General features: G+C 40.9%; 3 protein-coding genes across 3 annotated transcripts; 2 read left to right on the forward strand and 1 right to left on the reverse strand.

The window, feature by feature from the left end:
* The first annotated feature begins 544 nt into the window (after window positions 1-544).
* On the forward strand, window positions 545-2,701 carry LOC117149287 (polypeptide N-acetylgalactosaminyltransferase 35A). Its single transcript, XM_033316763.1, has one exon. It carries the CDS (start codon window positions 666-668, stop codon window positions 2,571-2,573), a length of 1,908 nt encoding a protein of 635 aa, XP_033172654.1. The 5' UTR covers window positions 545-665; the 3' UTR covers window positions 2,574-2,701.
* A 513-nt stretch (window positions 2,702-3,214) lies between these two features.
* On the forward strand, window positions 3,215-6,705 carry LOC117145767 (DNA mismatch repair protein spellchecker 1). The gene is made up of 6 exons (XM_033311542.1): window positions 3,215-3,343; window positions 3,403-3,452; window positions 3,512-4,296; window positions 4,360-5,447; window positions 5,502-5,734; window positions 5,811-6,705. The coding sequence occupies exons 1-6, from the start codon at window positions 3,295-3,297 to the stop codon at window positions 6,357-6,359; spliced, it is 2,754 nt and encodes a 917-aa protein (XP_033167433.1). The 5' UTR covers window positions 3,215-3,294; the 3' UTR covers window positions 6,360-6,705.
* Window positions 6,706-19,953: 13,248 nt separating this feature from the next.
* LOC117142319 (pickpocket protein 28) lies at window positions 19,954-22,640 on the reverse strand. Its single transcript, XM_033306229.1, has 7 exons — window positions 22,212-22,640; window positions 21,888-22,151; window positions 21,261-21,771; window positions 21,064-21,203; window positions 20,867-20,997; window positions 20,567-20,807; window positions 19,954-20,484 (listed from the first exon to the last, which is right to left on the reverse strand). The coding sequence occupies exons 1-7, from the start codon at window positions 22,481-22,483 to the stop codon at window positions 20,223-20,225; spliced, it is 1,821 nt and encodes a 606-aa protein (XP_033162120.1). The 5' UTR covers window positions 22,484-22,640; the 3' UTR covers window positions 19,954-20,222.
* Window positions 22,641-27,535: the final 4,895 nt, after the last annotated feature.

Consider the following 27,535-nt stretch of genomic DNA (forward strand, 5'->3'; position numbering starts at 1 on the left):
ATGCAATAGGAAATAAATAAAATGGTATTTATAAAACCCCTACCAATAGAAATGAATTTCTCTTTCAAATAATTTAACTTTGCATATTTAACTTTATAATTTAGTAGCTTCTACAACAAATCGCTGCATAGTTTTATATTGTAGCGTATTTTCATTTAATAGACTTCTTAAGTCAAATTTATTACATATTTAGGTTTTTTAAATTTACTTAAATATTTTGTAAAAGGTTTTTTTATACTATTTTGTGTATTTTATTCGATTCGATTTAGTGGAATACCCTTAATTTTGACTTGCGCATAACTTCATTCTTGTTTTATTTGGAGGTGCTAACATTGGGCTGGAAATCAGCTGATTTTGACTATGAACAACAAAGTTTGTATGTTATAAAAACGATTTTTCGTATACCGCTCTTTTGTTTGTTACTAGTTGCTTAAATTAATTAAACTGGACTGATTTTAAATTCCACTTTTAGCTATTTTCGCTTCCCTTTAAGTTTAGCGGGAAAAACTCTGAGCTGGCATCTTCGGTGGCATCGCTGTGTCCACGCTCTTGTGCGAATGCCATGGTATGCAAATTGAATTTAATTTATTCCGATCATCATGAAAAGTGACGAAGTAGCAGCTTAAGTAGCCAGGCCAGCGCGCAACGTAAGCTAATCTCGATCCATGATGCAAATCAAGCGGCTCCTGTGCAAGTCCTGCGGCCTGGGCACCCTTCTGGTGGCCGTCGTCTGGCTGCTGGCGCTCCTTTTCTACTCGCACAGCCTGCGCAGCTCCATCCGCTCGGCAGGATGGAGGATCGACGAGGGGAACGCGACGCCACGGGCCGAGCTGAGCTACCAGGCCAGGGTCACCGTCGGCTGCACTCCAAATGCCAGCTTGAACTCGTCTTCGACTGGCGAATCGCCGGCGGCAGCGAAGCCGCCCAGTGATCCGGAGCAACTGGAGCTGTTGGGTGTGGTGCGCAACAAGCAGGACAAGTACATACGCGACATTGGCTACAAGCATCACGCCTTCAACGCGCTGGTGTCCAATAACATTGGGCTCTTCCGGGAGATCCCAGACACTCGGCACAAGGTGTGCGATCGCCAGGAGACCACGGAAGCGGAAAACCTGCCCCAGGCCTCCATAGTCATGTGCTTCTACAACGAGCACAAGATGACGCTGATGCGCTCGATCAAGACGGTGCTGGAACGCACGCCCAGCTACCTTCTGCGCGAGATTATTCTGGTGGATGATCACAGCGATCTGCCAGAACTGGAATTCCATCTGCACGGGGATCTGCGTGCGCGCCTGAAGTACGACAACCTGCGGTACATCAAGAACGAGCAGCGCGAGGGCCTCATTCGATCCCGGGTCATTGGAGCACGCGAGGCCGTGGGCGATGTGCTCGTCTTCCTGGACTCGCATATCGAGGTCAATCAGCAGTGGCTGGAGCCGCTGCTGCGGCTCATCAAGTCGGAGAACGCCACCCTGGCCGTGCCCGTCATCGACCTGATCAACGCTGACACCTTTGAGTACACGCCCAGTCCACTGGTGCGCGGAGGATTCAACTGGGGCCTGCACTTCCGCTGGGAGAATCTGCCCGAGGGCACGCTCAAGGTGCCGGAGGACTTTCGCGGACCCTTCCGTTCGCCCACCATGGCCGGCGGACTGTTTGCCGTGAACCGGAAGTACTTCCAGCACCTGGGCGAGTACGACATGGCCATGGATATTTGGGGCGGCGAGAATATTGAGATATCCTTCAGAGCCTGGCAGTGCGGTGGCGCCATTAAGATCGTTCCCTGCTCCCGTGTGGGTCACATATTTCGCAAACGCCGTCCCTACACTTCGCCAGATGGAGCCAACACCATGTTGAAGAACTCGCTGCGTTTGGCGCACGTCTGGATGGATCAGTACAAGGATTACTATCTCAAGCACGAGAAGGTGCCCAAGGCCTATGACTATGGAGACATTGGCGATCGCCTGAAGCTTAGGGAGCGTCTGCAGTGCAGGGACTTCGCCTGGTATCTAAAGAATGTCTATCCAGAGCTGCATGTGCCGGGCGAGGAGTCCAAGAAGTCGGCGGCAGCGCCCGTCTTCCAGCCCTGGCACTCGCGAAAACGTAACTATGTCGACACATTCCAGCTGCGGCTGACGGGAACGGAGCTCTGTGCCGCCGTGGTGGCTCCCAAGGTGAAGGGCTTCTGGAAGAAGGGCAGCTCCCTGCAACTGCAAACCTGCCGAAGGACGCCCAACCAGCTGTGGTACGAAACGGAGAAGGCGGAGATTGTGCTGGACAAGCTGCTGTGCCTGGAGGCATCCGGGGATGCACAGGTCACGGTCAACAAGTGCCACGAGATGCTCGGCGACCAGCAGTGGCGCCACACCCGCAACGCCAACAGTCCCGTCTACAACATGGCCAAGGGCACCTGCCTGCGGGCAGCTGCTCCCACGACGGGCGCCCTCATCAGCCTGGATCTGTGCTCCAAGTCCAACGGAGCGGGCGGCGCCTGGGACGTTGTGCAGTTGAAGAAGCCACCGGAGGCGGAGGGCAGGGCCAAGGAGGCGAGGAACTCGGACAAGGCGCTGTGAGCGATTTGCTCTGATCGAATATTCCGATATTGCAATATTAGACTGATAACTGTTTAGGGCAAAGTGTATTATGTTTAAATAGCCAGTATTTTTTCAATCTTTTTTTAAATAAATATGATCAAAATGTTGATGGTGCAGTTTGATTAATGGGCCAATGGTGGCCTTGGAAACAGGTTTTCTTTCAAATAATTCGCAAATTAATGTGCACGAAAATGTTATGTCTGCATATTTAATGATTTTGTGATGACTTATCAAAATTCCACTTTGAATTATGGAAATGTGTGTACCTTTACCACTGCAATTTAACTTATGAATATATTTAGATAGTTAAATTCTTGCAATGTCACACATTTTTTCCATTTGCTGCAATTTCAAAACCATTTTCAATACCGACTGGTAATAGAAAAACAAGGTGATTTTCTGAACACTAATGTATATGCTTACAAAGAATAATAATTTTGTAAAACAAAAAATAAATAGCAACCTAAACACGAAATTGTACTAATTAAAATATAAATAATTCATTTTATTATATTATAGACTAACCATTGTTTTGTACTTAACCAACTATTTTTTTAAGTGTATTCTTTGGTCTTTGCACATTTGGTATCTCTTCACATGACAATGGTATATTCGCTGGCGTCGCATACGGTCACACTTTGTTTATGCTGAAACAGGCGCGAAATTGTGTGATTCTTTTAACCATTTTAAAAGCACAAAGATGCAGGCCAAGGCAACCGAAAGTAGACAGGAACCTACCCTGAATATGGGTAAGCTAATAAGCAATAATAATAACTGATTAGTTACCATTGTTAATCGGCCATTGCAGACACAAATGCGCGTCGCAATTTCATAAAATTCCATGCGAAACTCGGCGAGGTAAGTGAATGCTAATTGCAAAAATCCGGTTAAACTGCATTCTACGCCGTATTTTGCAGAAACCCGCAACTACAGTGAGGTTCTTTGACCACTCCGATCGCTATACGGTCCACGGCAGCGATGACTGCGAACTGGTGGCCAAAATCGTCTACAAATCCACGGCCTTCATTGGCGCCCTGCTGCCGGATGACAAGAAGGAGACTCTTCAGTTCGTGTCCATGTCCAAGGGCAACTTCGAGCGGGCTGTGCGCGAGCTGCTCTTGGTGCGCAATTACCGGGTTGAGGTGTACGTTAAGAATTCCAGCGATTGGGAAATCGAGTACCGCGGATCACCCGGCAATCTGCTGCAGTTCGAGGACATCCTGTTCTCCAATAAGGAGGTTTTGGTCGGCAACAGCATCATCTCGCTGCTGGTTAAGCTCGACGCCGGTGGTCAGCGGCGTGTGGGTGTGGCCAGCGTAGAGCAGAACGACTGCAAGTTCCAACTGCTTGAGTTCCTTGACGATGACTTCTTCACCGAACTGGAGGCCACGGTGGTCCTGCTCGGACCAAAGGAGTGCCTGCTGCCAAGCATCGAGGGCGACTATAGTGCTGTGAAGACGCTGCTTGATAGAAATGGTGTCATGATTACGGTGCCCAGGAAGAGCGGCGCCAACGATCTGCTGCAGGATCTTAACCGTCTGTTGCGTTTCGCCAAGGGACAACAGGAGGATGCCACGGGCTTGAAGGAACTCCAGCTTCAGCTGGCCTCCAACGCCCTGAAGACCGCCATCAAGTACCTGGACCTGATCAATGACCCCGGAAATCTGGGACACTACGAGATCAAGCAACTGGACCTCAAGCGGTAAGACCTTACCATACCTTACTTCCATTGAAAAGTGAACTAATTCTTTATATTGCCATGCAGCTTTGTCCACTTGGATTCTGCTGCCGTGGCTGCGTTAAACATCATGCCAAAGCCAGGCACCCATCCATCTATGCCCTCGTACCGCTGGCAAAGCGTCTTGGGCGTGCTGGATCATTGCCGTACACCACAGGGACATCGCCTGATGGGTCAGTGGGTTAAGCAGCCACTGCGAAGCCGAGATGTCCTCAATGATCGTCATAACATTGTCCAGTGCCTACTGGAATCTCCGGACACATTGGAGACTTTGAGTCTCGATTACCTGAAGCGTATTCCGGATATTCTTATGCTAACTAAGAAGCTAATGCGACGCAAAGCGAATTTGCAGGATCTATTCCGCATTTATCAGGTCATTCTGAGAACCCCGAAAATTCTTAAAGTTCTGCTTGAACTCGATAATTCAACGATAGAAAGTGTGATCTGTGCGCCTTTTAAAAACTCCCTGATGGATCTGACAGGGCTCAAGCAGATGGTCGAGCAGGTGGTTGACTTTGAAGCCATCGAAAGGGGCGAGTATCTGGTGAAGGCTTCGTTTGACAGCCGTCTAATGGAGCTGCAGCAGACGATGACGGAGCTTTATTCGAAAATGGAAGAGTTGCAATTCAAATGCACTCAGGAATTGAATTTAGATGGCAAGAACCAGGTGAAGCTGGAAAGTGTGGCCAAATTGGGACACCACTTTCGCATCACGGTGAAAGATGATTCCGTGCTGCGCAAGAACAAGAACTATCGCATCGTGGATGTGATTAAGGGCGGTGTTCGCTTCACCTCCGATAAGCTGCAGGGCTACGCCGATGAGTTTGCCAGCTGCCGCACTCGGTACGAGGAACAGCAGCAGTCCATTGTGGAGGAGATCATTCAAGTGGCTGTGGGATATGCTGCCCCGCTTACTTTGCTTAACAACGAGCTTGCCCAACTCGACTGTTTGGTGAGCTTTGCTATCGCCGCCCGCAGTGCGCCCACTCCCTATGTGCGGCCCAAGATGCTGGACGAAGGTGCACGCGAATTGGTCCTCGAGGATGTGCGTCATCCTTGTTTGGAGCTGCAGGAGCATGTCAACTTCATAGCTAACAGTGTTGACTTTAAGAAAGGTACGGTGTTATAATACCAGGCAAACGTTTTATATCAGTTTTATATTATTTCAGAGATGTGCAACATGTTTATAATCACGGGACCCAACATGGGTGGCAAGAGCACTTATATTCGCTCTGTGGGTACCGCTGTGCTAATGGCCCATATCGGAGCTTTTGTGCCCTGCAGCTTGGCCACAATCAGCATGGTGGACTCCATTCTTGGAAGAGTGGGAGCTAGTGACAACATCATCAAGGGCTTGAGCACATTTATGGTCGAGATGATTGAAACATCTGGCATAATAAGGGTGAGTCAGACTTCAAAAGAAACTAAATTTACTTACTTTATACAGCACTTTTAATAAATGTTGTGGCATTTTGCAGACTGCCACTGACAAATCCTTGGTAATCATAGACGAACTTGGACGCGGCACTTCCACGTACGAAGGTTGCGGCATCGCCTGGTCCATTGCTGAACATCTGGCCAAGGAGACCAAGTGCTTCACTTTGTTCGCCACTCATTTCCACGAGATAACCAAGCTGGCTGAGACCCTGCCCACGGTTAAAAACTGTCATATGGCCGCAGTTGCGGATGCGGATGACTTTACTCTCCTGTATCAAGTGCGTCCGGGGGTCATGGAAAAAAGCTTTGGCATTCAGGTGGCGCGATTGGCCAATTTTCCCGAGCATGTCGTCCAAAACGCGCAGGAGGTGTACAATGAGTTCGAGGACGAGCATGTGGACAAGCAGAAGAAAGAGGATAAGGCCCTGTTGGAAAAGATTCAAGTGGCTATTCAACAGCTGTCAACAGCCGGGAACAACGTGGACATTAACGTGGAGGATTTGACCCAGTTGGTCACCCAATTTACGAAGGATATCGAACAGCTGGATAGTGATTACTTCAAATCCGTGTTGGCCACTAGTGAGGCTTAAAATGGAGGTAGGGTCGAATAATTTTTAATCTGGCAGTATTATTTTAAGAGGCAGTTGTTTTTCGTACTTATCACAATTTTTTTAATTTGCATCACTGAATTTTGCTCACATGATTATTTAAGTTGCATCAGCTCTTCATCCATGGTTACAAACCATATTCCTGATTTGATAACAAGGCTACATCGAAAATGTTGTTTAAATATTTCTTCCATTGTATTAAACATAAAATTATAATATAGGAGAAATCAACTAAACTAGATGATATATGATTTTTTTACTAATGCGCGTATTCTTACACCATTCATGTTTTAATAAATTGCGAATACATACAATTTGATATGTAAAACACCAACATACCAATATTAAAGCTGAATGGTTTATTTGTATAATCAATATTATAGTATTTAACATCGGAATTGGATTCAAAGCAAGACGGATTACCAGACGTTAATAAACTTCATGTTCCACAACCGTCACATGATTTGGAAACACGCTGATTTGTTTGCTACTAATAGCACGATGTATTTCTTCGGCTGTGTGCCAAGTCGCATTGAACAAGCTTTTTAACTGAAAAATACGAGCCCGACAAACTGTCAGCTTAATCGGCCGGGCTTTAACCTCAGCCGTCAGTTGGTCCAAAGCGCCGCCGTTTCGCCGGCCGATCTTTAGCGCGACTGTCATTACCAAATTCAACTTAAGTGCTGTCAAAAGATAATTACCGTTTCGGCTTTGACTTTTCTTACCTTTTTTACTTTGAGACAACTAAATGACAACGGCGCTCTGAAAGGCCCAAACCAGTTTGTCTCCGCCGCTTTTGGTGTGATTCAATAAGATGGCAAAAACTGGAGTTATTTTTTGGGATGTATTAATATAAAAAGTATTTAAATATAAATATTGCAATAATATAATTTCATATTTCTTTCATTAACTGTAAGTTTAATGATAATCTCCATAAACTCGTGATACAAATAGGGCTCTTTAAAAATAATTAGGTTTTTCGAAGTAATGAACGATCTCAAGCAGTGAGATTGAAAAAAATCAATACGCGTGAAATAAATCTCAAAAAACATCTAGCCTACATTAACCATTATTATTTAGCAGTATATTTCTATGTTGATTGTGACAAAACCCACAAAATTAATTTAGATTATAACAACTAAGCAAATCGACCTTAAAGCAGACATTCCAAATCACGCTCTCCAGAATCTTCGACACGACATTATGGGTTCGCATCTGATATATTCCTTTGCCCATGGCTGTGCACACATTCAATTTGATATCGCGTACTCAACAAACATGGCGTGTTAGCAACGCTTAACAGCATCCAAAATTGACAGGCAACTTTAAATATATTGCCTTTGCGGCCAGTTCGGCATGCTTGTCTGCCACGATTAGTGGCAAGCAGCCAGCCAGCGCGGCAAGCGCTGCGATCCGGCTCCAACCCCAGCCCCATCACCATGCCCATCGCCATCCACACAGCCAGCTCCTTCAGAGCCAACTTCATTTGGGTGAATGGGGCGAAGACGTTCGATGCGACGCGACGCGTACAATTATTAATTTGATACGATATAATTGACATGTTGCCGATGCCAAAAAGGAAGCACTAACATGCGGCCAACAACGGCGGCAGCAGGAGCAACAACAAGGTGAAACCTCGTAACTTGGCCAACAAGCTAAGCCGGAGCGATGCATATTAACGCCATGGCTTAGACACGAGGACCGATCCGGCTTAGAGATGGCACTTGGATGCGGCAAGCATTTCAACTTTGCGGATACATTCTAAGATTTTAAAGATCTTAATCTTGATCTTAAGTTGATTTTATTATGATAAGATTATGTATTTCTATTCTATGTATTGATAAGGTAAGAATAGAAGCTCTTTTAATTGTTTAAAGTATCTAAGTTAGTTTTTATATTTACTTTCAATACAATTATAAGTTTTGTAACTTATATTATAATTTTTAATTTTTTTGTTATAAGTTTTTCAATATTATTGATGCTGAAATGAGCCTTTAATGCCCACCTCTATCGCTTCATTTTCATGCTCCTGCCTTTTTCACTGCCGGCCTCTCGTTTTCTGGCAGGCAGGCGTGTAAATTGTTTTTACTTAATCGTTGCGGACACAAACGCACATGTTGTTTGGCCACAGCCAACACAGCAACACTAACAACTTGCCTCGTCGCCGATCTCCTTTGATATCTTCTTGGCTCTGTGGCGCGCTTTTGGTAATTGCACTTCGTCCGCTGCTTCTGTGTTACCAGCCTCGTGAGCCACAGTCATGGCTAAGAAAATAGGCCCAACAATATTTTAGCCTACTTACCACTGAAGTTTATACATGAAATATTTTACGAAAGCAAAATAAATGCTGCATATATATCAATACATTTTGAGTAAAACATATGTAGCCTTGACCTATATCATCAGCCAAGACAATGTAACCAAAAACTAGAATATTCTTATATATTATATTATATTATAAATTAAATTATATATACATTATATTATTATATTGAATTATTCTAATGTCTTTGATGTAACTATGTCCGTCGTTTGTTCGTCTATTTGTCCGTTTGTCTGTCTGTCCGTTTCCGCGTAAGCTCGTCCTTTAATATAAGATTTAAAAACATGACAAAAACATTCATATACCATAGAAATAATCTGCAAAATTACCATTTATCACTATCTATAATATTAATAATTTTTTAGTATTATTTCTGTGGCCATTACTGTACAAGAGGCCAGTTTGTTTGTGGAAAATTGTTATTTGTTGCTGGTAGCTTGTCTTTCTCGGTGGTTGCTGTTGTTGCCCCGTTGGCCAACTTCAGTCGGTCAGACATGCAAATTTTTTGGTGTGTCTAATGTTAGTTGTTTGTTAGTTTTTTATGCAAATTTTCTTGTTTCACTTGACAAATTGTCTGTTCGACTTAATGATGGAACGTAGGTTGGCGTTGTCTGATGTCCGATCGGGGGAAAAATGATTATGTGCACAGCAGTTTGGGCTTATGATTACGCTTGATTATATATGAGCCATGTTGGTAATGGTACTGGTTTTTTTGAGAAAGTATTGTAAGCTGTTTAAGTAATGGCTGTGAAAGGTTGTAGTCCTCCCCGAAAGAAATCCATGGAACACGTTAATATTTGAGGCGATAGAGAACGTTTTATTTCATTCATCATAAGGATCAATCAATCGAATTGCAATATGTAATCAATATTATTTGTTAAAAGCTGTAACTTTCCAGAGACATTCATATTCGTTTTTCCTGAGCATGGCAATGCGCGTAATTTAAGCCATAAACTATAAGCTCCGACCTTTCCAACTTGTCTCGTGTTTATAAACCATTTATCCACTCTGACACCTTGCACAAAAACCTTGGACCCCTAATTTACTCTCTTTTTTTGAAGCGCAGCCAATCAATTATAGTTATAAAAGGCAGTGAAAAGGGAAAACCATTAAAATCTTATCTTTTAGCCAATAATGTGGCAGATGGATGGATGCCCCCCAAAATGCCAGTCGGAACATCTATTATTAGTGGCCATATCAAAAAATGATTAGCAGAGCCGCCAAAGTCGAAGTCAAAGTCGGTCGATGGTGTTGGCCCGAATGTGTGGATGGGCACATGCATAAAAAATGATGAAGATGGACGGGTTCGCCTGGTTGGCTGGGGCTGCATCCACAAGACTGATTATAGAGTTTAAGGTGTAAGCGGGGAGAGAAAACTACATAACACTAATTTCATTTTAAACGAACAGAAACGTTGCGGTGCATATAATTTAAATAATTGCATAGGCGCTGCGAATAGCCGGGCTATTGATGATGTTATCATGTTATGTTCGCATACGATCCACACTTATACTTAGTTGCTGTCTTACAATCTTATCTACTCGTACAATTTCCGCTGCCAGCAGCTGCTCTGGTAGTCGACGCTTCTGGTTCCCCTTAATTATAATGTATCGCCTTAATGGCCTGCACTTGGCTGCTCCCTCTCTCTTTCGGCCCAAAAACATTGTCTTCGTGCTTTTCTGATTGTTGGTTACTAAAAGAGGAGCGCCATTTTAATCCACTGATAAAACAATTCGGCCTTCTCATCGAGCTCGTTCCCTCATTGGTTCCACCGCCTAAATTATGGTTACAAAATTTTATGAAGCCATTTATATCACTCACGAGATGTGCCGCCCATGGCATGTAGCAAATCGATGGGCTGTACCACGAACTCTACTCCTTTTAGCCAGCTTGTGGTCCTCCCTTTCGGTACTTGTTTTCAATTTCAGAAAAAGGAAATCGCCAATGAGGGTAGGCATTAAGTTATGCAATTACTGTTTACTTGCGCGCACCAGGAAATTAAATAATTATGCGAATCAGTCGCTCGCTTTTATGCAATACCATAAAATTGAGTAATTTTTATGGATCAAAAATAAAGATGTGCCTTTAGAAATCTTCTACTCTTTAACCACATGTCTCAAGTTCAACCAAATTTGAATTAAATTATTTAGCTATTTGTTTTATCGGTCGGCATCTAAATGGGATTTTTCTATTAAACACCTTGACCACGCTATCGCGTTTCGTATGAAATGGTTAAAATATGAATGAAATCTCATGTCCCGGCCTTATAAAGATGTTTTCATGAATAATTTTGAAGTCAGTGTTTCTCGTTTTTTTTCCAACGACCCGACTCTCCCGTATTATGGCAAGTGATTAGCTGGTAAGAAAAATTACTGAAGAAACCAAAAAAAGGCGCAAAAAAAGAACGTGTGCAATTTTTATTTACCAACACTCGAGAGCGGCTAACACAAATTTAACACTGGCCGCCGCCAATGTAGCCATCATGCGGCATGCAATATGCTCGACTAACGAGCAAAAACAACAGCAACGGCGGAGTGAAGTGAAGCCGGAGTTGGAGTTGGAGTAACTGCAACATGGAAACTACCAAACTGCCTTCTCGTGGTAATCAATTTTAAAATTTATGACAAAATTTGCAGCTTTAAATTATGCCATTAAGCACGGCATGTAACTCATATCGTCAGGCTGCCTGCCTGTTAGCCCGACTGCCTGGTGGCGGCTTGAAACAAGAAAAAGCCGAAGGAGAAACATGTTAACTGCTTTCCTTCGCCCCAGTGTGAGTACACAGGGAGAAATTCATAGTAGGTCGTCATATAAGGAACTTTTCTTTAACATTTTTGATGTTATTTCCTTTGACAACTTAGTAAGTTCAATTGATACAATTAAATTACTTATAAAGCTGCATAAAAATATGCTTTGAAAAATGAATAGCGTCTTTTCACATTTCGCAATAAAGTGTTGCATACTTTAAGGTACAGTACTATGGCACATTGCATAGATATTGCATCAAACCTAGCCCATTGCATAGCCATTTAATGTACAAATTTATTTATTTTGTTACCCTAATTTTCGCCAAGTGCAGTGTGTGTGACCATGCAATGGCGTTTGCATTATACGCTCGTATTTCGCCACATTCAACAACGAGCTACAGAATGACGGGTGGTCATAACTCATGCCCGATGCCCCATTCCGTTCCATTCCGTTCCGTTGCGCCCCAAGTCCCCCGCCCCAAAATTTCCGAATGGGGTCCACCGTCTGAGACCTGGGCAGCAGTTGTTGCAATTACAACTGGACACCACATGCTACAGCTGCCTCCTGTGCCGCTCTGTTCGTGTGTGCGTGTGTGTGTGTTAAATATTGCAATTTATCACGCAAATGCGTTTTTCAATTTTAACATGCCGCCAGGCATCATAAAAACGTTACAAACCCACAATATGAGCCAAGAGCCACGAGCAGTAGAAAAGCGGCATGGGGGTAAGCTGAGCCCACAGATGATGGGGTATCATAGGCTGCACGGAACAAAAATATGTCTGATAAGATCATCTGATAATACTTTATTTCAATTTACACCAATTTACAGAACCTATCAAATTCAATTCGCTTCATAGCTTATGATAGGACATCTAAGTACATAACTTATAAATCATACCCATACTTAGGATTTGTAAACGAAAAAACCTTTAAATTAGAAATCCTGAAAGAAAAGTAATTTTTCCTTATGTGTTCGGGGGTAAACCCCCTAGTCCACCATCAATATTTTTTTCCGTGTGGCAATGAAAGCTGTGGATTACAGGAAATAAAGTGGCTAACACCCGAGCAGGCAAACACCACATATGGAGTCGGGTCCCACCAGGTCGATGATGAGCCTGTAGGAGCTGCTGCCCACCTCATCGATTGAAGCGGACGCAACACGAAATATGAGCAAGAAGAATTTGCTCCCATGGCGATGGTAATTGCAAAGGTGATAATCACTGGGAGAGTTGGGACATCTATGGTCCGAACTGTGAAATAAACTAGAGACATAAGGCAACCGACATTTTCGCAAGGAATGTCCACAATCTTTTTGATAGAGCGTTAATTAATTACAGCAAGAAAGTACATTTTTAAGTATATTTTTTTATAGTAATAAGACAACACTGTGTATTGTGCTTAAAATGATGGCTGGCAACTCTTCAATCGGCTGTCTCTGCGCAGGAACAGGATACTCGTAATTTAATTACGTGTGACCTGTAGACTTAATTGGTATAAACTAATTCGAAGCACTCTAAGAACCGAACAAAGGTTCATCCCGTCCGCCTGCCAGTTGGCAAATGCACTCAACTCGATATTACCTTACCCACAGTCCAATTAGCTGGGCAACCATGCAGCCAGTGCAGTCATATCCATGTCGGTCGGTTTGGTCCGTTTGGTCCACTCCCGGCATTTGGGAAATGTTAATAAAATGGTCTAGGACATGCCACCATGGCAACGACACAGCGTTGTCAACGATTGCCAATTCGCAACATTCGTTAGCTGGGAGGGATGCCAGAGCCTGAGTCTGAGTAGTTGGCCCGAAGGAATGGAGATAGTGCAGATAGAGATAGCCAAGTTACGACTGCAATCGCAGTCGGATCTAGTTTGCGGCGTGCGTGTTGGCCTTTTTAATCATTGGCTTAAAACGCCTTTGGCCGTAGTTCGTAATGGCGCTTAGTTTATTTGGCATATCAATTTGCATGACATTCGCTTATGACGCTTTCTTGGCTTTTTGCCAGCCGTTCCGCTTTTGTCAGAGATTAATTGCACAGAGATAGCCATTGGGTGGCAAGTTATGAAGAGTAGTTAGTCATGAAGTTATTACAAAACGCACACAGGTGACAGCTACACTGGAAATCAAAAGCGTTACATTCAGTTAGCCTATGAATCATTCATGTGCTAAACGCTAAAAGTTTCCAAAGTCCCAAATATTGACAAAATGGGTGTGTCGTTTATAACTAAATTGCTTATGTGGGCATTTGAATTTTAAATTCGCACTGATGGTAGTATACATCAGCGGCGACTAATGAAGTTTATTATACATTTTTATTACGCTCCTAAAATATTGTATTTTAATGATTTTGTTGCGTTGTTTCTTAGCCTCAATAATCCGAAAGTGGGCGATGAGTTTTATAGTTAAGTAATAAACACATTAGAAGATCAGGGTATATCGTTTTGATAATCTAAGAGCTATAAAAAAATATTTAATTGCAATTTAAAGATTTAATAGAACTTAAAATGCTTGTTTGCTTGTTTATCTATTTGTTTATATTTTGAACATGATATATTTAATTCACTTTTTAAAGGGTAACAAAATGTTTGCATACGATGAACGAACTTCACTCGACTAGTTTATTGAGGCTTTTGTCATTTCATTGGACAAAATTTGAATATTAAATTAACACAATATTTAATGTCAGCGAAAAGCGCACGCATCGTAAAATTGACAAAAATATTTTTATGTGAAATTGTGTGGATTAACCTTTTTTCTTCAGCTTATTTACTTTGCCCATTTCAGCGTTTAAGTTTAAGCATTTTGGTGATAATTTATGGCTAAACAAAACACATTTGTGCGGCGGCATTTTTGTCAAAGTTGCTTTCGGACAAATTGAAATGTATTAATATGAAAAGTTATAAATAATTCATAAACCCTTACGCAATGGTCTCCGCCTGTAAAAAATTCAGCTGAATTTAACGAAAATTGTCACTTTAAACAAGGAATTCATTTGTGCTTTTATTGTTTGCCTCGGGCTATCAATGTTAATATCGAAGTTCGGCCTGTCAGAAGTCATTAATATCCATGGAGAACTATCACAAATTTATTGGTTTTATTTCTGCATAAGTTCGTTTTTCGCTGTATAATTTATGTTAATTGCTTGCAAAATGCAAAGTGACGACGTAGCTCACGAGATGTCAGCACGAAACAATAGATGTATAATTTTATTTAACGATTCTCCGAAGTAAGATTTGCCCTCAGTTCTGATTTCGATTGTCACCTGGAGTCGTCATGCCACTTGGCCAATGTAATTCCCTATTAAGACCATATTTTATTGGCTTAGACCCCATCAAATGGGATGACAGAGGAGCCGACGATACATTTGCCAATGCCATGCAAATCAATAAGGAAGTGGCTAAGACTTAATGGCATAATTTATAGCTCGCCAGCAGCACAATTCGATTTATGATGTCAAGCATATGGGGCTGTGACAATTAAAGCCTTTATAAATTGCCTTGTGTTGCGCCATAATACATTTGTCACCTTCTCAGCCTATGGATATGTAAATGCCATATCTTTGTTTGCCAGCTCATTATGTATTTTTAGTGCCTTCGCATCGAATTTGTTTACGGCATTAATATTTGTCACTGATTGAGCAGGGAATAAGGTCAAACCAAATATGTCAAGAATTGTGAAGAGTTGAACGTCTTTCGGTCTTATGCTGTCAGTACTACTGTACTAAGTTATTATGAATATATCACAGGGGTTTATGGTGTATAAAATAATAAGAACCATTCAATTAAATGTGCCATCTAAAAAATGATTGAATCCCTTTCCAACGTGAGATGTTTTATCTAGATACCGAAGTAATAACATTTCTTAAGTGTGCTGTTTGACAACCACTTAGCCTCAATTGGCCAGCTATCGATGTAAAGTTATTTGCATGGCTATCACCCAACCACCCAAATGGCTATATGCTAATTATGTTGATAACGCCGATAAGGCGAAACGACAACAGTTTAAACTTTACCTGTCGTTTTCTTTGCTGCTTGAGAATTTTCCCTTGGTCTCTCAACTTATCTGTTGCTGACCATCGGCATATTTAAGTTAATTGCCTTGCAATTTTAATGCGGTCATATTAATTAGCTGGTACCTCAATCAGCAGGCATCTGGCCACATTATTGCCGGCTATTGCTGCCTGCAGTTGTTGCCATGCGTCAACGGTTTTATTTATGCACGACTGCAAGAGTTGTGGCTTATAAATGTAGCTGTCAGTTGTCATAATTTATAGAATAACTGTCAGAGCTGTAACACCTCTGCGCACGATTTTTCTCGGAGGCCTTTTGGAAATCTATCGTTCGCAATGCCGCCATAATCATAGCGTCAACGTTTTGATTTATGCGCACAGCTCTCCATTTTGGTTTTTGTCTCTAAATTTTGCCTGCTTCTCTCAATTTTTTCTATATTTTCTGTTTTTTTCGGTTTATTCTGTTTTTTGTTTTCATCTTTTCGGCTCATTGGAGTGCGATGGAGTCGCACGGCGAGCTGGCCCGCTGGAAATAACAGTTAGTAATGTGGGTAGCTAGGTAGGTCGCCAGATTGGTAGGCTTGGAAGTTTCGCGACAGTTGATTATGATTAAGTGCTGAGCCCCAAGGCAGAGCCAAATAATTTTCAAGATTTGCGCTATACAATTTAAATGATCTATGCAATGCACTCAGAAAAATAATTATAAGCAGGAAATGGGTACATAAAAACTCACAGAAAGTCAGTTATTCAGTATGAAGAACTGTAGCTTTATTACATTAATTACGAATATGGAAACATTAAAATTCTTTAATTTGGTAACAATCTTAGAACTGCACATTATGTAGCAATGCTCTATTTTTTAAATATTAAAACTGTCATAAATAACGACGTAACTTACAGCCAAGGTAGAACCGTTTTTTGTTCAGCTGAAACGGAAGTTGCATGCAAAATGTGATCCATCAATTGTCTGCAAGAAACTCTTAAACAGTTTTTAGCTACATAAGTACATTTAATGCTTATCTGCTCAGAGAGCGAAATAAAAAATCTCGAAAACAAGTTAAATGCATGCATAAATCAATCAATCGCAGCATTTGACAGACAGTCTCGAGTGGCGAGGCGGTCGAGGGTATGAATGACAGACAGACGGTTACGATGTGTAGACTTTGTGTGCAAAGTAGGTAACAAATAATGCATATGCTAATACACATGATACCCTGGATAACTAAACATATCTTAACTGCTTTGCAAACAAAAAAAGTCGAAAATAACTAAGATTTAGATACGTACAATTTTTGATTACTTATTACATTACTTTATTGGAAGCAACATAAACAAATATACCATAATATTAGTATATATTTGAAACTTTAATTTTTCTTATTAGTAAATTTCTCAACATATTCAGTATGCTTGGCTTTACCTTTGATTTATACAACTCTCTTCTTACCCGCATTTCCTGGCTGTCTTTCTATTGGCCTCTCTGTCTTTCAACAGCAGCGTTTAGCTGTCAAATTGATTTATTCACCAGTTTGACATATATTAATGGTCGTTGGTGTAAAATAAATGCGCATTAAATTATAAATATGTGAAGCTTATTTTATTCGCATTTTTTGTTAGTAACAATTATGCAAATACTTGAACACAATCGCTAATTTGGAGACCCTTTTGAAAAGCCGTTGATGAGGAATTGTTTAATTGAATCAAAAAGAAATCGCTTTATTGATTGGCATTAAAATACCTTTTATTTATTTTTAAATAAGTGGGAGTGAATTTAATTCGGTTAACGAGGTTTGGTTGTTTTCACGTGTTGTAATTTGAGATTTAAGTACATTTTGTGCGTATGCCAACCAGTTGTTATGCGAACACAAAAAATATCAACGAACAACTATTCTTTTGCAAATAAACATAAATCTGTCAGCAAGAAGTGCCATAAAAAATTGTGTCACAATTAATTATGTTTTTTTTATTATTGTTTTGGTTTGGTCGTGGGTTTTGTGTATATCGTTATTACATTACTGCCATCGATTAATGAAAATTGTTAAATATTTTTATGTTACATTACCCCCTTACACCCCTTTTTTATTATTGGCAGTTGATTGGGTTTGCGATTTTTTTGCTCATAAATAAAGCGGATTTGAAGGCTGAGCCATATATTTTGTTAATTTGAAAATTAAAATTAATGCGATTAATGTGACAAAAGCTTGTTCGGAGTACATTTGAAGTTGTAAATTGAGAGCAAATCCTGTTTTAATTACCGCGATTAAAATTACAAATTTCAGTAAATAATTGAAAACAGAACGCACTCAATAAAAAATACAAATTTATTGAAGGCTAAGGAAAGAAGGCCTGTTTGAAAGCCCTACAAATATTTGCTGCTCATTCAAAGAATAATTAGTTTTATTATGTATTTTGCTGAATAATGCTAGTCGATTGCACCACAATTTGTTGGCCTATTGAGAAATACACAAAAGAGGAAAAGGGGAAATAGAATTTTTGAGACCATTTCATGTTTCGAGACGACAGATCTGAAATGGGCCAAGACGTTGCCATAGCCATTAGCCGCCCACAAATGTAGTGCGGATGAACACGCACGATTAATAAATTAAATTGAAAGACACACAAAGTGTGAGAAGGCGAGAAATACGAATTTTCCAAATGAATTTGTTAAACACTGTCGACTGGCTGCATTATTCTAAGCATGTGCCTTGAAATATGTCGCGACATGATAATAAAAATATTTGTTTTCTCTACACTCCCAGCTAGATTTGTAAATTTTTTCGTAGCGATGGTTCGCTTGAGTTGGTTTTATTATACCCGTTAATCGTGGAGTAAAGGGTATACTCGATTCTATAAAGTATATACATACATATATTCTTGATTAGTATCACCAAGCAATCGGAGGCTATGAAAGAAAGTCCGAGGTGTCCGTGGAGTCCGTAGTGTCCGTAATGTCCGTAATGTCCGTAATGTCCGTAATGTCCGTAATGTCCGTAATGTCCGTAATGTCCGTAATGTCCGTAATGTCCGTAATGTCCGTAATGTCCGTAATGTCCGTAATGTCCGTAGAGTCCGTACTGTCCGTAAAATTCGTAGTGTGTGTGTTTTCTAACGATATGCCAAAAACACGTTCAAATGTCTCGTTCGCGCTTGCAACATAAGTAACGGGTATCTGATAGTCGAGGAACTCGACCAAAGCGTTTTCTCTTGTTTTTGTTTATTAGCCGCCTGCTAATAAAAATTAATTTGAAAATACTTTTTAAAACGCCTTCGAGTTGGATGGCTGGCTGGCGGGCATAGCTTAAGATTTTTATTTATTTGTTTTTCTAATTTGTATTTTTCGCTTCACATTCATTTCTCTACGTTCTGAGTATGTTGTACTTTGTGCGATTTATTTATGAGCTCTACGATTGTGTATTGTGTTATTATATGTATCTTGGTCTGTACGACTCTTTTCGGCGTTCCAATGATATGATTGCTTGATGAAACCCAAAGTGTTTTGTTCCACTTGATTTATGGTTATGTGCGGGATAATATTTTTTTATTCATTTGTCAAAATAATAAGCTATGTTAAATTCCGCAAGGGAATTGTACATTCATGCTTAAGTCTCCAAATATGAAAATTTCCACAGTATTCTTCATGTCTTCAAACATAAATTGCTCCAAAACTTGTGAGTTGTTGCGAAAAGCATGGCAATTTATTAGCTAAGACTGCATTTGATTTATGCCAACATAATATTTCTATATGTACTGTTATTTGTTGTTCCTTGGCGACTTCCAATATGAATTTATTTTCGTCACAAGCCATAAACAACTTAAGTTTGAGGGTCATTAACTAAAATCCATCCACTTATTTTAAACACGAACAGCTGTGCCAACAATTTGTCAACCAAGCAGCCCGAAATACGCTTCATAAAACTAATACACGGAATGTTTTTACAATTATCATAAAATATACGAATATGAAACTTTCATAATTCTCAAAAGTAAACAAATTGTGACAGGAATACGAATTTAGAGACTTAACCTATACGCATAATGCAGATTCTTGAGTGACTTTTCTCGAAGGCAAAATATTTGTCTGCGATAAATCTCCATCGTTTCCCCTTCATTTTTTTTTCTCGACCGCCACACGACCCAACGAAAAGATCAAAGCCAAATAGCGAACACATTTTTTATTGTCGTGCCTTATTAATAATGCTGAAAATGCTGAAGTTTTTAATACTCTTGCATGATTTGTGGCCAGTGACAAAATCCATTAGATCTGACATTTGGTGCGAACAGATTATGTTTAAATATATACCTTTTCGGGGTCTCGACATCTATGAAATATGGCTGAAAAGGGGTAGAATAAAAAAACCACATGAATTCCATTGGGAGCACATTAAATGCTTTATGTGTTTATGGTTACGCCTTTAAATAGGATATTTAATTAGTTTCAGTGTTTTGCTAAAGCATTGCAATCAATTAATTAGAGCAAATCAATTGCTTTGACCGTGTACTAATCACATGCATTTTTAATTTGTAATCGATTAAATTACCTGGCAAACTGGAAACTCAATTGGTCTCTCAGTACTACAGACTTTCGGAATGTGTCATTGTGAGTGCGAAATATCGTTCTGTAGGACAACTTTATTTACCCGTTTAAGTGCTCTGAACTAAACACAGTCAATGTTTTTTATGGCAACTGATTTAATTCAATTGAGTTTGCTTTACACACATAATGGTTGAAGTTCTTTTTAAATGGTATTTTTCTGCCTTTAAGACCACCGACTAGTTCTCAGAGTTTTCCTCTGGCACATCCACTGAGTTCTGTTGTTGTATCTTGTGCTTCCTGCGATCGCGGCAGCTGCCGCAGATTCTCATGCAGAAGAAGTAGATTAGCTCCAGGAAACTCAGACAAGAGATTCCCATAAACAATCCGCAGATACCGCCGCAGTTGGAAATCAATGTGGATACCCCGAAAAGAATAGTGCGCTTAATGGCCGTAAACTGATGCTCCTTAAAGTAGACGGAGAGTCGCGATCCAATGGCGCTGAAAGATGGTTTTGATTTATAATATTATATATGAACAAAGATGTTAGTTATATTCCCTAAATTTCATTTGTCATACTCACTCCGTATGCTCGTATTCTTCGCGGAAGGCTCGAATGGTTTTGGCCACATCGTATTTGGCCCTGGATATCTCGAAGTTATATTCCAACGAAGTGCAGGCTGGCATGCAGTTGCAGGTGATGTCCACACTTTCATCAATACTCTTTGCCATCGTTTGGTTTTGCATCAGCGTGTAGAGCTCATCCTGGGCCGATGTGTAGCAGCTGATGTCCTTCAGTCCACAAACGGGAGTGCCAATAGGCTCTATACATAAAATCCGATCAAATTGAGTCAATATTTTATCAATTTCAAACTTCACTCACTGGGCATCCAGAATTTGGCACAACCGCATTTGGAAACTGTATAGTTGGCCAGACATTCGGTTTGGCAGTTGCTCTGGGAATAGGAACGGAAGAAACGCAGCGATCGCTCATCATCGAACAGACATTGGCGTCTAAATAGGAATATATATATTTTTTGTATCGCATAATGTCATCCGTTTTAACACGAAACCACTCACTTTTCGGGTGTAATTTCGTGCAAATTGTCGGTGGACACGACATATGCCGGCAGCACACTGACAAGGACCTCATCGCCATGAGGGACCAGGATATAATTGCCCGTCGTCAGCGGCACACTCTCCGGGGAGTTGAGAAAGACCTGTCAAATTACACATTAGCTGCGCACAGGTCCACACCCAGTTCTAACCACACACACCTTATAGCCCTGTTTGAAACTGCGACAATCGTAGTCGAAATTGTGCTGCAAACCCTGCAAAAAGGCGAAGAACCCATTCTTCACCGATGAGAACACCGTCCTTTGGGGATACGCATTCTGACCCTGGTCCACGAATCCAGTGTCCAGTGACCAATTGCCGGTTATGTTGTTCCAGGGCGGCAAATCCACATCGAAGTACTTGTTGAAGTCCACCACATCCGGATCCACATAGCTAATGAACTTCTCGTCGCGATAAATGTCCTTGGGTCGCAGGCCATTGAATTGGTAGCAGATGCCCTCGTCGGTGGCCACAAAGTCGAAGATCTTGTCGCAGAAGTAAAAGCGACCATTCCACTTGCAAAACGGCCCCGTCTCGTTCTTCGATATACTCAAGTCAATCAGAGTTTGGGTTACGTCCACATTCGGCGGGTTAAGCTGTGATAGCAGTGGAGTAAACCGCTGCACCACTTCCGAATCACAGATGTGCATTGCAACCGCCATTCGAGCCAGTCTAGGGATATGGAAAATGATCGCGGTTAAGACTGGTGATTTAACATATCAAAGCTTTTGAGACAAATAAGGATTAAAGGGTATACTCATGATCATGAATATCCTGAAATACTCAACTCCTCATCATCCAAGTCGCTGATATTGCCATTCTGTTTGTACTCCTCCCAAAGTTGTCGCGATACGTTAGTATAGTCAAAGACATTACGTTCCATTTTGATTTCCGGACAAATGGTAATTGTGGGAAAAGGTATCTTATGCACTGGCACCAAAGTCTCGTCGAAACCTAGAATAACCGGGGATTCCTGCCACTTCAGATAGGTGTCCCAGATAAGTGAAACGGCAAAGTAAACGGAAATGCACGTGAAGAAAAGCCAATAAAGTCTGGAAGAACATAAAGTTATATTACAGGTTCCTAAAGAGCACTAGTCCCTACAAACGCACTTTTCATAGATCGGTCTGTGAACCTCAAAGATGTAGCGTATGCCGTGAATGGTCGTGCTCTTCGCATACTCCAATAGTAATCCTTTGCAGGCTGACAGAGGACTACCGTATCGAATGCGAGACTTGATGATCACATCACTTGGAACATCACTTAATGCAGCCGAGGCAATACTGGCCCGGGTATCGAAGCCGGGAAGCGCCAATAGTTCCGGACCGGGCAGAATGCTGATGCCCGACTTCTTTTCCTCCTCGTCCTCCCTGATCTCGGCCATTGTCCACAGAACAGGACTCGTGGAATTCGACTAAGCTGCGCCACACATGCGGAGTGTCCTTTTATAGCCAACCCACTGTGATGGAACACCTCAAAACTGGGTGCGCTCTCCAGTTCCGGTGGGTCCTTGCCTGGGGACTTCAATTCGCACGCACTCATTTACTTAAGCTTAATTACTGAGCCACATCGCTGGCACTACTTTCATTTACACCATGTACTAATTCTTTATTTAAACTATGGAATAATGTTGTGCCTTTAATACAATATTCCTCGCGCTACAGAAGAGTTCCTCGACTAACAGATACCCGTTACTTAGCTACCACCTACTTTTACAGCTCATAACTCTTCGACGTCATTGAGTTTGTTAACAGTCCCTAAGTTTATATTTTAATATGTTTCTAGGAATCAACCGAATGTTTTATCATAAATGTTTACCATTCTTTCTCTAGGGAGTTACGAAGCAACTAATTACTTTAAATTTAATATTGAACTTAGTTATGATACACAAGACAGTGCTTTGCTCGCAGATGAACTTCAAAGGTTTCCCCCCTTAGGAAATTCTTTTCATCCACCTGGGAATAGGTTGGAATCCTTGCAATTGTAAAAAAGGACCACTTATCAAATCATCTCGTCGCCGACTTACCGATTTTGGAAGTATCATTCGAGTAGTTACCGTGATTTTATGCTAAAAAGATTGTCACCCATGGTCGAAATGCCGGCGAACATTACTCTTTTTCCGAATGCTCGACATCGTTTAAACATATTCCTGGAATCCAGTGGGATACTCTCCTTTTATGCCGGCCTGGTATTGCCATTGGTATTGGTGGCGGTATCGTCTGGTGGCATTCGTGCGTGGCTTGATTTTGTCTGCGTGGCAGGGCGATGCACACACACCCCACCTCCTGTTGCCAACTCTTGAATGTGGCTCAGTTGTTGGCACTTATTTGGGGACATTGTCATCGATATAAAACGGAAAGCGGGGCTTTTTGCCATGTCCATTGGTCAAGAGGCATCCGTTGCGCATTTTTCGAATATTCCGCCAGCTCTGTGTGGGTTTGGGTATCTGCAGTTTTTCTTTTTATTTTTTTGGGTGCATTATCGGAGTGTGTGCATCAGCATTTGGATTCGCGTGAAATTCACTCACGACTTGTAATTATTTAATTTTATTGTTTGTTTTGTGGGCAACCGGCCTTGTTTGCCGGAAGGAGAGTGCCTGCCTACTGTTTAACAAGATTTGGGTATCAGATCAATGGGCTAAAGGCCTTTTAAAACTACACTAAATTATTATGTAGATAAGTAGTGTAATGTCCGTGGCGAACAACGCCTACAGTGGGCGTCATACGTAAACTGCCTTTTTATTTGCGTGCAAATTGTATTCGCATTGGGGCGTGAAATTCTGTTTTTGTGTGGCTCGAATATGGTTATTAGTCATTAGGCTTATAGAGATAATTATTACTGGTAAGTGGTGGGCTTAACATGCCCTTAACTGAATTGATAAATGAACTTAATGAGCGGTAGTTATTGAACACAAATCACAAAGCAATGTTTTGAGCTCACATTTACGTAAGCAAAAAAACTGGGACAGGTCGGACTTATTCTTGTTTGCATTTGTGTGACGTGGGCGAGAGTAGCTTAAAATCAATAAGATACGACAAAGTAATTTGTGTCCATTTATTTGATTTTAAAATCCACAAGCTCAAGAGCAATTCGACGTAAATAATTCATATTTTAATGTGTTCATACATAAAGGCCACACTCACAAAATATTAATGAACAGACGCTCTCTGAAATGGCACAAAAATTCAATGGTCTGTCTGCATTTTTAAATATTTTTTGCTTTTGCCTTGAGTGTGTGCATTTGATGGAACTGTAATTAAATTGGCGAGTGCTTCGAAACGTCACGACAGTTTATCATACATATTTTAGCAATTCTATTTGAATAATTCATGCTTTTCCTGTGGGTGGGCGAAAAATTGTCGGAATTACCCTTTGAAGGTCCAATTCGAAGCTGTTGAAGAGCTGTACATTGGTCAACTACTTTTTTTTTAGGCCAGCAGAGATATTCATTAAACATTTACAGTGGTCATCAAAATGAAAAAGTAAGAAGGGGAATTATATTAAATATTGCACACAAAGCGCTGGAATTTTCTATCGAGATTTAGCAATAAAAATTCATTTGTTACTGCTTTTTTTTTATCTATTTTTCACTATTGGAAAGTGGCGTATATTAGTTTTTTAGGCATTATGATACCAAAAGTTAGCCGTTATTGGCAATATATTAATTAATGCTAAATGATCAGTACTAACAGTTTTTAATTCTTTTAAAATAGCATCAAAGCGTTTGTTACAATCATTTATTCCCAGATTTTTCGATTGCAGCTATCATAATTAATAATTTGCATAATGCTCTGACTTTTTCAATTCCACTTGTGCCAGTTGACTGGCAATTATATATGGCGTCATAACACACGTTATGATCTCATCAATTCAGGCTGCCTGCCATCGAGGGCATAACTACGAGCCTTCATAACCACCCAGTTTCGCCTTATGTATCTCTGCCCCAGTCCACTGGATGGATGGACGACTGTTATTCCCTTGTGGCAAACAAGGACCACTCTGCCAACTTGGACGATTCGCATTTGTTTATAAATTATGAGGCAAGGACAGAGCTGACTGCAGCTGCTGATGAGTAGAGTTGAGTTGGTTGGAAAGGCAACAGGAAAGGCTGACACGCTGCTCACTCCTCGGCTGCTCGGTCAGTTTTCTGTAATAAATCAAAAGGAGTTTCGCCAGCAAATCCTCTGTCTTGGCCTGGAGTCTGTCTGCTTGATGTCTACCTGTCTGATGATGTGCTGTGCAGTTGCAGTTGCAGTTGCATTTGCAGTTGCAGTCTGTGGCACTTGCGAGCTGGGAAAATTTATGCATGGCTTCACATTTCTTCGAGTTATCATTTGTTACCTAAATTATGCATGTTGAGTTGCAGGTTTTGTTGTGGAATTACTCCAGACGATTAGCCGACCCAAGGCTAAATGTTCACTGGGATGGCTGTTGATGTCAGCTCGCAAAATTACAAGTTTTGCGCCCATTCCACATTGCCAAATGCATTCAAATTAATGCCCATGTTCGTATGCGATAATGCTAATCGAATATATTATAACTTGGGCTCGACTAAACAAAATTTCAATTATGAAAACTGACCAAACAAGACATTTATTGTATTATCCCTTCGGGAATCCTTGGCACATTTGTTGCGATAACGTTCGTTAGCTGCAAAAATCATGGAATATAATTAAATGTATAATTTAGTAAGCGATTCTATCCCCAAGCGCAACCACAACAAATTGTTTACAAATGGCCCACGTTTAATGTAAATTGTTGCTCACATTAGTTGCCACAGATTTTCGCTCATGATTATCCTAATTAAAAGCGTAATTTTCCACCGCATCTGCTCTTTTTCCCGTATATGTGCAAATATATGTACATTTATTGCTTTGGCACCATAAGTTTGGTAATAAATGTTTGCGTTTAGCTTAAAAACTTTTGCGTTAAAGTTGTGCAGTAGCTGGAAATGCTGTTTAATTATTGAAATTTGTATTCTAGTGAATATACAATTATTATTTATTTAAAAGTATAATTATATTGCTGTTTGGCTCTTGCTTTTCCTTGTTAGGAGATACATTTAAATACTCTAAGGTTGAACAACACTAGTTGACCTGCGGAAACATTGTTATACTTTTTAACTGGCAACAACAGTGGCCAATATCCAGTGCAACCGTGTGCAATTTATTAACCTGACAATCCTAAGTCATTGCCATGACGTTTATGGCCGGCACACAGGGCAGAATATGGGAATTAAAATCAACTAGTACTTAGTTAGATGCGATGTCGGGTCGTATAAACAAGTGCATAACTATATGGCTTAAAATGACTGTGTCAACGATATTTATCATGGGCTTACATTGTCATTAATAATGCCGCCAACTTGGGCGAGAGAATTGTGATTCGCCGCTGGAGTAGGAGGAGTGCGGTGCACAAATTGCAATTTCTATGCAAATTTATAACAAATAATTACTGACAGCCATATTTCATTAGTAATTGCAGGCACTGCACACGGCGCTCGCACTCTCTCTCTCCATCGCGAATCACTAACTTGCAGTGTTGGGTATTTCAAAGATAAATTCGCAAAGGCAAGTCAAGTGAACTCGCCTCGTAACAGGCCACTTCGCACAGTGAGGCAATTAAGCTGATGACGTTGATAAAAATCAACAGCAGTCAAGCTGCCATAGCCCATAATTTATGGCCACCAAGCGGTCGAGTATCGGGGCAGTAGGGAAATTATCTACATATGAATATGTGGCGACACATTATTAAAAGGTTGAGAGTCTGTCGTATAACATGTCTCATATATGCACGTTTATGTGCCCGTATATCCGCCAGTGATCTGGCCGGATGACATACGATCGTTAACAAGTGCGATCAACTTTGTAACTATCTATCAACAATGATAGTCGTGCTAAAATAAAACTTAGTTAAATAGCAACGCTGCATTTGCCGATCGATTCGATTCTGGCCTTGTGCCTGATTTGGCCTAGTCTTTAACCGTTAATAAGTGGGCTTGGCTTGATTTATTCACTATAGGTAGAGATACAAAGCTCATTTACATATGTAAATTATTATCTCATAACACGTTGTCAATTACTTAAGGTGATATTTCTGGCATGTTCAAAATTTGTGTTGCAATGGGCATTATCAGTAGTTTGCTGGCGGGGAATAGTTTGCAAAAAGCGATTTACATTTCTTGGACTTATTTAAGTAAGCTAAGTGTACAATATGTACATTTAAAGTATCCGATTTGCATTCAGAATCATTTCAGAGAAAGCATTTGCATTTGAATGCCAAGTAATGACTTGCCGTCAATCAACGCCTTCAAAATACAATAAAAAACTAATTAGTGAACAATTTGATTTGATTGACTGACAGTTAGAATATTAAAATACAGCACGATCGAGAAATATTATTCGAATTTCTTTCGACAATCGCGCGTGCTAAGTGG

Source organism: Drosophila mauritiana, chromosome 2L, assembly GCF_004382145.1.
Source record: "Drosophila mauritiana strain mau12 chromosome 2L, ASM438214v1, whole genome shotgun sequence".
NCBI classification, from domain to species: Eukaryota; Metazoa; Arthropoda; class Insecta; order Diptera; family Drosophilidae; genus Drosophila; species Drosophila mauritiana.